The following is a 10,457-nucleotide window of genomic DNA, read 5'->3' on the forward strand; positions in this document are numbered from 1 at the left end:
TTACAGTCGGGGTCCTTTTTTCCCTTCGCAATTCGGACCTCCCAGTTCACAGCATCCCAGGTCGGAGATCGCAAAAGTCGGACTTTCCAACTTCCTCGAACGTAGCAGAAGCCCCGCACTAAAACCCTGGAGTTGGTCTATCTATTACCCAAATACATTCATTAAAATACTGATGACATCACATCCACGAATTTGTTTTTAAAACAAACAAAACTAAACTGGCATTCCTGTTCACGTTTAATGTTGTGCTTGACAGAATATCATTGTGACTTTTCACCATGACCTCAGTCACACGTACTTGCGGATTGTCAGAGTTTTCGTGTTACATTACACGTTTTGAGTATAGAAAGTAATCAATTCACTTCTGTACACTAAAAGAGTAATAAAAGCTTCAGCCATGCATCCTGGTAATACTTTTAATGGACTCAAATAGGTCAAACAACTGAAACAGCAAGCAATTAATTGGACTTATCTCAAAGTCTCAAGACAGCATCACACTTTTGTTGTTAAAAACAAAACAAAACGGGTTCCATGTAGACATAACATAAAAAACAAATCCAAAAAAACCTTTGTATCCATGTGGACGCGGCCTAAAGTGGCTGTGTTGTTTGATAATTTGTTTTTGGCTAAATCATTAAGTCTCCCTTGAAAGGACACCTTTGTATGTGGGAGATGTTGTAACATAGAAGGCCTGTCTCACTCCAGCTTCAAAACATGTCTTCTCTTTCCTAAATCTGTCGATTTTTGTCTTCCAAAGAGGACCAGTTGTCTTTGAGATGCGCGTAAACCACCGAGCTTTGACTGAAGAGGCATCATACCTCGAACTGGCCAGTGACAACCTCAGCATTCCAAATGGCGTCATCAGTCATTCAAATTTGCCACTTCCAGGACACATCATTGGCTGTCACTTGCATTGCGCTTTTCTACCTTTGGTACTCAAAGCGCTTCACACTATAATCTCCTCATGCCCATTGTATGGTTTCATGCTCATTTGCACAGAAGAGCCTGAAATTGAGGGTGCTGTGGCTTAGTTAATAGGGCGGGTCATCCAGTAACTGAACGGTCTGCAGTTCGATTGTCACCTCCAACTGAGGTTGGCATCGTAAATGAGAAACTGTTTTGACCGACCAAGGTAAACAAAGAAAATGAAAGTTCGAGCCACTGTAACTGAGAACTCTCAGGTTTTACAAGAGAACGTTGCCATCAGGAGTTCCACAACAAGAGATTCACTGGTGTTTCGGTTTCGCTCTCAGTAAGTTTCTTTTTGAGCTACCAGCAAGAACTTGAACCTTCCCTGCATCATATCCAATGTTCTTTTTCCGACTGATGTGACCCATCACCTTGGGCCTTTTGTCATTTGGCCAGGTGGCAAAAGCGTCTGCAGTCTACGGGCCAACTGCCGCGCTAGCCAAATGGACGCCCCCTTTGAAAGCAGTCTGTGCCAACAGCGCCACCAAAACGCCCTTTTTGTTCTCCTCAGGACTCCGAGCTCCTGGATGAGGCTGCCCAAGTCCCGCGGGATACAGTAGCGAGGGATGTCTCGAAAGGGTTTAGGAATGTCCTTGCTGTGGCCCAAGCCTCTGAAGTAGATGAAGGCCACCCCTCCGCCTTTGCGCTGATGCAGCGCCCCCTCCAGGCAGGCCAGAGCAGCAGCAAATACGGGTTCGATGACGGCAGAGGGCTCATTCTCCATCGCCCTCTCTTTCTCCTCGCATGTGTCGGCACCTCCTTTCTTAAGCTTTCCTCGACATCCGGCGTCGCGGCAGGAATCGTCAGTCTCGTCTTTGCCGCCACGCGTCCGCCGCCTCCACTTCCTGTACGTCTTCTTGGCCTCAGGACTCCAGATGATTAAAACTTTTCCTTGTGCCTCCCGAACGGCTTCCCACTGCCCGTACAGCCAGGGAAGCGGGCCGAGGTCTGCTATGCCGCTTTCTGCGCCGGCGACCGACCACTTGTGCGAGCTCGGGGCGCACAGGGCGACATGGACTGTGGCACTGAGATCCCCACGAAGCAGAGAAGCCAGGGCGGACGTGGCTGAAATATGCAGCGACCTCTCCGATGAGCAGACCAGCAACACCGGCTTCTGGATGGACAGCCAAGCTACATGTGGGGGGGGGGGGGGGAGAGAGAAAAGTGCTGCGATCTGATAAAGCTTGAGGCCCCACTCAACTGGACAGTTCCATTCTTATGCGGACACAACAAAATGCCTAAAGAATCTTGTTGCAGTCTTGTCTTGGAAAGTTCTAGTGACATTTTCAGATGGCAGACTGTTCAGTGAGATAAAAAAAGAATGAAATGATGCAACAAACCTGTAGCCCCCTTTTTTGTGAGCGAGTGGAGAAAAATGGCCAAAAATGCTAGCATGGTGAGAAGAATCAAAGGTGCCACCGCTTGCGCACCCCTTCTAGTGCGAGTTTCTGCAGAAACAAGAGAATGAACGAACAGTACAATCTGGAATTACAATTGAAATGACGGGCATACTCACGGTGCGGACACAGAATTCTTCGTCCATTAAGGGCGGGAGATGACTGCCACACCTGCACAAGTTCAACCGATGAGACACAAAAGCAAAGTGGCATTTTGCATCAACATTCAGCATCAGTTTGAAAGTTACCTGCGCACACGCTCTGTCTGCAGCCCAGTGGAGAGGCATGCTTACTTTGCTCTCGGTCGCTGCTTCCTGAGAAACATTCCACACAAATCAGCAATTCTGTGATTGTCATAAAGGCTGCCCAAATAACAGCCCGTCGACATCAACTCAAATTCTAAATTGACACGGACTGTGCTGTTTGCAAGTTCACCCATTTAAAAAAAGGAGAGAGTTGTCATTTTCATCATAGGTACACTTCAAGCGTGAGAGGCGGAATGAAAAAAAAAAAAATCCAGGATATCATATTGTATGATTTTGAAACAATCACATCATACAATAAAAGTGTTTCTTTTTGCCAGAGATTTTTTTCATACCCTTGCAAATTGCAAATGACTCACCTCATTTCCTGTACTCGAGCACCCACAACTTTATTGAGGGTTTTCTTGTTGCGTCACCTCACGCGCTCATCTAAAGCATTTCCAAAGTTTTTGGCACTTAATTGTAGAGTGCCACTGCTCTAAGCTCTAAGAGCCACCAGGGGCCCAAAGAAAGTTCCAAGGGCCCTTTGATAAAGATGAGAGACCCCATCCAATTCAAGAAAGAACCATCTGTATCCTCACAGACAATAACCGATCGGCTCAAAAAACAGAAAGATAAAGCACGCCAGAGCGCCTCATAGACGTTTCCGAGGAATTTGGAGGCTCACTTTTAAGTACTCACCGCTATGACTGCGTGGACGGGCCCTCGGGATACGCATTCCCTTTGGCTCGGCACGCATATCTGAACCGAGAAGGCGGCAGCCACGGAAGACTTGACGTACACAGACAACGTGCGCGGGCCAGCTTCCAGAAAAACATGCCAAGACGACATATCTGCAACACAGAGGATACACCATCATGCTTTCCAACTAAAAACCGCAACCTGCATCCACCACGCGGATGATGATCCTACGTCGCTGTACTCTCGAGGATCTCAACTACCCGAACGCTTCCATACGGTTCATTTCCACGCATACCATGCAAGTTATTTACCGGGTCCATTCTGACTCAGAACAATAATAATCATGATCAAATGATGAACTCTAGATAATTTCAAAATGAATTCATATCAATCATTCGTTCTTACGTTAATAAATGCATCATCGATGTTTCGGAAAAAGTTTATATTTTTTACATTGCACATGGGCCTACTGTATGATCGTCATTAACCTGTGACCCTTGGAAGTTATTGTGGGAAAATGTGAAGAAACACATACAGATCTCAGGACAGTTTCAAGCTCCCTCTTAAACATTGCTAGTGGTGTCCCGTAAAACAATCCCCACATTCAAGGCTTCTACAGTTTGAGAACCTTCTCCGTTAGATGAGCTATCTTTAGCTTTGAGTAGCTAAACGGCTACTTTCGGTTCCTCCCACATTGAAAGAAAAAGCATGAAAAGTTCCTTGAAGACTCAAATTCAAAACGGTCCTTCAGCATGCCTGTGCGTGTGTATGCTTGTTTACATTGTTGTTTATTTGTATTTGCAATTGACAGCCAAACAGTTTAGGTTGTAACTCCACCCACCACCCAAAGTCAGTCAACGAACGCACACCTAGTCTCTTGCTCTCCTGCAACCAGAATTAGAACAAGCGCAATCACAAAAATTGATCAGGATGGAAGCTCACTCTGGATGGGCTGCTCAAACCAGCAACAAACTACATTTTCTAACTTTGATTTGACATGAAGCAAAGTTTCCTCAACACAGAATTCTTGATTTAACTCACCAGCCTGGAAGGGGCAAGAGATGTTGTGGCTGCCTTGCAGGGAAAACTGCAACCACAAAACAATTCATTAAAAATGACAAGTCCATTTTGCACTTGCATCTTTCATTTAGAGACTGCTTTCTTTTATCAACTCGCATCACCACCAAGTTCATTTTGGTATTGCGTCAAGATGAATCATGACATTCAAGACTGTACTCACAAGACATTGTGTCAAAAAGAAGGCGATGGAAGAGTCAGGACAGGCAAGATGGCCAATTTGCCTTTCGTGACATTGGACCATTCTGAATCATTTGTTACAACTTTTATTTATATGACTGGAGTTGAACCCTTTCTCATCATGTATTTTACACACACGCGCACACAGAAACTTTGCAACACAGGTTTAAAAGAATGACATTTACAAATACTTTCATCTTTATATATTTTAAGTCACCTTGGTAAATGTCATCAAATGACAAGGTAAAAAAACTACTTTTAGGGTATTTTTATTGCTGTCAAAGGTCAAGATGACCCAAACAAATATGGAAATGGCCTATGGCAATATTTTTTTCATTTCCAAATGATTGCTGTATGTATTGAAACCATAGTCCTCATCATAACTTGGAGCAAGGAAACAAGTTTGAACCGAGCAGCATGTAAAGGGTTAAACGTGACATCATGGTGAAGTTCCACTTTAAGGACACAATTACGCGTAGTGAAGGCTTTCTATGTATTCTTCTGTCGCATTCTCACCTTCACGCACGTCTGTGGGTGTTTGTCCACGGCAGAGATGTTGAATATCTGGAAGGGGACACGTCAGCCTTCGTGAGTTGACCTTGAATAAACACACGAAGAAAGGAAAGAAGCCCGCTAGAATGAATGAAAAGCTTGTTGCCAAGTACCAGGTTTGTCCCATCTTCCTGCACGTCGAGGGTGGAGTTGGGCAAAGGGGTGCAGACGCGTTCTCGATGCCTCCAGCAGAGGGAAGCAACGACAGGGAAGCCTCGGGCAGGACACGCTGAGCTCCAAGTCAAAGTGGACTCGTACAGAGTGACCACGGAAGACAGCAACACGTCTTCCATGACGAGTGACACAAATGCATGCACGTTTTCATTAATTACCCGCAACCCAAAACAATGTGTAACCATCTTATCAAGTGACAAGCGTACTCACCAGATAGAGGGACGCTTTGTAGAGGACACACCGTTTTGCGAAGGGTGTCAGTATGGGTGTAATAAACCTGTCAACACAAGAGGCGAGCTTAGAGCGCTGACTTCCAGCCAGGTTGCCGTGAGAAATCAGCCTGTTAATTACAAAGATTTATCTGTTCATATATCTATAACAGCAACATATAGTGGCAGGCGGAACAATTCAACGCTCTTCCACTAGAGAGCACAATCTGTCTGTTCAATCAATGCAACATTTCCTCCATTAAAATTTGGGACAAAGGAGTTAACACATTAACGGAAAAAATTTAAATTAAAGGAAAGCAAGAAAAACAAACAAAAAAAAAAAACACATAGCATCGACACACAAACGGAAATTCCACGCAAGCACGCACACTAATTGATGTGAGGAAATACTATTGAAAAAAAATATATAACAAAATAATACAAAAACTAGAAAAATAATAATAAGCAATAAGATCATTGTGTTGGTAATGTTTGCGTGCTTCCAAATAAACATTTTTCCTTCCAGCAGATGGTCAAATTGAGCCAGTTGCCATTCTCATGACGAAATCATGCCAAAGTGAGCTAAAGAGGACCACATTCGTGAGTTAACCGAGATAAGACCCTCATTATTTTACTTTTCATAATTGTTTTTTTTTTTTTTAGTTCAAGACAGTTTGGCAAACGGCACTTTTAAATGTTCATAAGGAGCAATTGTATGAAAATCAATTGGGGATGATGAACATACTTGTACGCAGACACACGGAAGCACGTACGGGATGCTGAGGAGAGCCGAGTGGCTCTGAGCTGGATCAATCTAAAAATAAAAATAAAATATGTTCATGTTTTGGTGCTAAGAAGTTTGAGCAAGTGCAAGTGACTCTTACAATTGTAACGTTGGAATGCGAGTGTTGGACGCAGAAGTGTGCACTCTGCTTGTAGCACCACCTTGCCAGGACTTTATTGCCCGACTCCACGGTGACATTAATGGATTTGGACACACCATCCCAAGACAAAGAGAAGCTGGGTACAGGATCTTAAATCACACAGAAGATAGGAGAGATTCAGTAAAGAAAATTCAAGGATCAAGACACATGATATGACCGAAAGGCCCACTGTCGGAGATATTTGGCTTCTCAAGCTTCCGCACACTTCAATCATTTACTGGGCAAGCAAAGTAAATTATTCCCTTCTACAAGGAAGTTAGCTTTTCACACCAAGGCATCAAAACAACTTTTGTTTCTGTGGAACAAGTGGCAAGCAAATGTTGCTGCACAAATCTCAAATTTAACACAACACAATTAGAATTCAGAATGACAGACATTTGGCTGTCAGCATTTGTCGCTTGCGCCTTACTACTTTTTTTTTTTTGATGACTCCCAATTGATAGGCTCCACCATCCCCAAACCAAAGAAGAACGTCGACATCCTGAGCCGTGACTCGCATCTACATTATACGTCGCACGTCGCTACCTGGTAGTGTGTAGTTGACGCTGCAGCGCACAGACCCGACGCTGTAGGACACGGTGACCGGAAGACGCAACTTGGTCTCCACACAGTCGCAAAGCAGCTCCCACTGGAAGCAAACGGGCACCTCATGATTATTAGCACAGCAATGATGATCAGCAACGTGCCAAAAATGGTCTTAAATTGGAGGCGGGTCATTACCGAGCTCAAAGTGTTGTTGCTATGTGGCCCATATAGGTCGGAGCTCTCGTGACACCACACTCGAATTTCACTTCCATTCTTCTTGGTGTGCCACTACCCACAAAAAAAGATGATGATAACGGAGACAATGAGGACACAACAAATTGTTTTAGAAAATGAGGGGGAAAAAAAGGTAAGAGGCCAAACCTTTTTCTTTGTTCGCTTGTATTTGAAGACCGGCCGGATGATCTCTTTTCTCAACGATGCGATTTCAATGGTGGGGACCTGAATCATGTCTGGAACAATCACACATTTCATTTCATCCGACAACAACAATTAAAATGATGATTAACGCTAGAAGCAGTTTTCTGCCAATACGACTGAATACAATAACAAACAATATTGCCTTTTTAACAAAAACTACACACTTTAGTGCATTAAATGTATTCGTTCTTTACAGTACATCAATTTATTGCAATTCGTTACCCAAAATGTGTGTGGACATGTTGATGGTTTGTGTCATGATGCACTTTTTCCGATGTGACATCACTCTCGAATCATCTCACTAATTTCACAAACTTCCTGTGTCTTGCCTGTTTAAAAGCAAACACGTGTAAAGCTAATGCAGTATTTCTCAATTATTTTAGCAAAAAGAAAACAATTCGCGCCACCCACTCTCTTCTGCAATTATAAATAATAGCAATTTCGTCGCAAAACAAACCTATAATGTCGAGTGCACAATGGGCAATGAGAGTGCCACTGCCAACTACTGGAGTGGATGTGCAATTACATTTTATTGGAGTACGGCAAAAAGAAAAAGCATGTTCCCCAGGGTCACATGCGCCCCCCTCAGCAAATTTTGTAAAATGCCCACATCTGTATAATACAAGCATGAAAACAGCAAAGTAAAAAGCGTCGGTGAAAATTGATCACTCTGATTAGCTCTTAGCTCGCAAATCAGAGCATGAAATAGAAGTTTCTATGAGATAGTCCACAAAAGCAAAGCAACAGCAAATAAAAATGCATCATCTACTTTGTAGTAAATTAAGCTCAGCAAAACTTTGCTTTTTATTTAGATTTGATCCTGATTGTATTATTATGAATCAGGCATAGTTCTGGGCATTAATTTTAGTTCATAAAACCCAGACTGAGGATAGTATGAAAAACCATGACTTCTCTGTTGTAGAGAGAGTTAAGAGCATGTGCGCACATATGTGAGTGCACAGCCGCACACTTGTGAGCACTCCTCAGTGAGAAGTGTTAGAAGAAGTGTTAATAGTTACTGAAACCTTGACTTTATAAAAGCACAGGAAATAGTCAAACTGGTTATCGGCCTATGCCTAATCCTGATCTTTCCAAATGTTTCCGATGTTCTTATGGTTTGTTTGGCTAGTTACTACTTAACTGTAACAATATTAATGTGCAAAGGTCAAATGCACAGATTGTGTTAAATCAACTTGAGTAACTTCACTTTTCACCTGAAGGCTTGTATAAGTGTGTTTGGGCAAAGTCAAAAATGCTTAATATACGCAAAAGAGCTTAACGTTGTTTAATTTCTGTGGACATCTCTACCCGCGCACACCTGCACATGTGAATGCTGTGAACATCCTGTGCATGTTAAGCATTTTCGACTGGCCCATGCAGTGTCGTACCTCCATGTTGAATCCAAACCTGGACGGTGACACATTTGCTCCTGGACGGATGGCGGCCGGTCTTGACGGGGCAGCCGTCCACCTCGTGAGCTGCCCGCAAGTCAACATTCATCATCATGAAAACCACACGAAGACAAGTAGTCAAGACTTGACTCACCGATTTCATGGGCTCTCTAGTGTGGAGTGAGAAAGAACACAAACAATGATTATTTGGTTTTTAAACAGTTACTTGAAATGGATAACATTTCAGAAATACAATTAAGTAGCGAAACCTCATTTAGTGCAGGATGCAAAAGGTTTTGTACAAATGTCACTTAACTATTGCAAAAATCAGACACAAAGACTCACATTGGGCAACTAAAATGTCTCAGTGTGTCATTTCACCACAAGCAATCATTCATCAATCGATTTTCTGAACTGCATATATGATCATAATTTCTTAAACATGAAATGGACAAATGTGGCTCAGACTAGCTCTTTGGTTGCATGCTGGTTTATTTTAATTATTTGAACCTAGAGAAAAATAACGAGCCTATTTGGACAGTCATGAGTAGAAATTAAATCAGACACAGTCAGGGGAGCACCTTTTTTCTTGTTGATTTGAATGCCATGAAGTTGGAATGACTTAAAACATTGTTTTGGCAGCTACAATAGTTTAAGAACTGAAGTAATTTCACTCATTATTAAGAAAACGTGCATGGGAAATGTTTCTATAACAACTCGACAACTCAAGGCGCTATTTTTGTTGTCATTATATCTGTCCAAACAAATGTAGCTACTTACTTAGTAGAACAGAACAAAAAAACTAATGAACAAGGCTTGTGTAAACATTCCAGCCTTGAATGCACTTTACGAAAGTATAGGGTGGGCGAATTAAGCTAAATAAAAAAAAAAAACATTTTGGACAGTAACGTACGTTGCCATTCATTTACTACTCGTAGCAAAAGTCTCCCGTGAGTCCAATCGACACTCGCTCACCTGGCATGAGAAGTTTGCGTTCCCGTGGGAAAGCAGCAGACCGACGTCGAGGAACAGCAAGACCATGCGCCAACTTCCCAATTGCATCGCAGCTTTGGCAGGGAATTACTGCAAAAGAAATATTTATTTGTCTACAGTACACGATCACGTCGCTCGTGGTGGTTGAGCGGGTTAGTGGGCGTGGTCTTGTAAAGACGTCCGAATGGCGTGCTTGACTCCGCCCCCGCGTCATTACATAGCAATGAAAAAAATCTATTAAAAAAAACGCGGTTTTACTTGAATACCCGTTACTGTAATTTTTTTTTTAAATCACAAGTAGCAGCAATAAAGCGAAATGACATTGGATTTTATGTCCAAGACATTCTAAACGTTTTCCGGAAATGACAAAAATTTGCCTCCAGGCAAGCTTTTCACTTGCAGGTCAAAACTGAAATTTTTGGCAAATCAATAACTCAATCAACCTATTATTTCATGAGATAAATGAAATGTGTCCAACTGAGAGTGAGCTAGTGGTTAGTACATCTGCTCCATGTTACAGAGGTTGGGGCGTTCGAATCCGGGCTGCAGTCTTCTCGTGTGGAGCTTGCATGATCTTCCTGCGCTAAAGTGGCTTTTCTCCGGGTACTCCGGCGTCCTCTTATGTTCCCAAACAAAAACGTCTGTTGAGTCCACCAATAAGACG

At 42.8% G+C, this 10,457-nt stretch overlaps 1 protein-coding gene across 1 annotated transcript; it reads right to left on the minus strand.

The window, feature by feature from the left end:
• Positions 1-402: 402 nt before the first annotated feature.
• On the minus strand, positions 403-9,959 carry il17re (interleukin 17 receptor E). Its single transcript, XM_088291685.1, has 17 exons — positions 9,776-9,959; positions 8,955-8,970; positions 8,798-8,887; positions 7,353-7,441; positions 7,167-7,259; positions 6,972-7,074; positions 6,387-6,535; positions 6,248-6,316; positions 5,504-5,570; positions 5,233-5,405; positions 5,084-5,131; positions 4,352-4,397; positions 3,311-3,462; positions 2,615-2,680; positions 2,486-2,537; positions 2,310-2,417; positions 403-2,100 (listed from the first exon to the last, which is right to left on the minus strand). Exons 1-17 carry the CDS (start codon positions 9,860-9,862, stop codon positions 1,337-1,339), a joined length of 2,172 nt encoding a protein of 723 aa, XP_088147811.1. The 5' UTR covers positions 9,863-9,959; the 3' UTR covers positions 403-1,336.
• Positions 9,960-10,457: the final 498 nt, after the last annotated feature.

This window comes from Idiotropiscis lumnitzeri, chromosome 3 (genome assembly GCF_059441095.1).
Source record: "Idiotropiscis lumnitzeri isolate Australia: NSW breed Sydney's pygmy pipehorse chromosome 3, RoL_Ilum_1.0, whole genome shotgun sequence".
Taxonomy (NCBI): domain Eukaryota; kingdom Metazoa; phylum Chordata; class Actinopteri; order Syngnathiformes; family Syngnathidae; genus Idiotropiscis; species Idiotropiscis lumnitzeri.

Coding starts and splice junctions, on each gene's coding strand:
- il17re (XM_088291685.1), bottom strand. CDS start 9,862: ATGCAATTGGGAAGTTGGCGCATGGTCTTGCTGTTCCTCGACGTCGGT. Junction 5,571..6,247: donor TTCCGTGTGTCTGCGTACAA/GTATGTTCATCA, acceptor TTGTGTTGACAG/GTTTATTACACCCATACTGA. Junction 2,681..3,310: donor CCGTCCACGCAGTCATAGCG/GTGAGTACTTAA, acceptor AATGTTTCTCAG/GAAGCAGCGACCGAGAGCAA.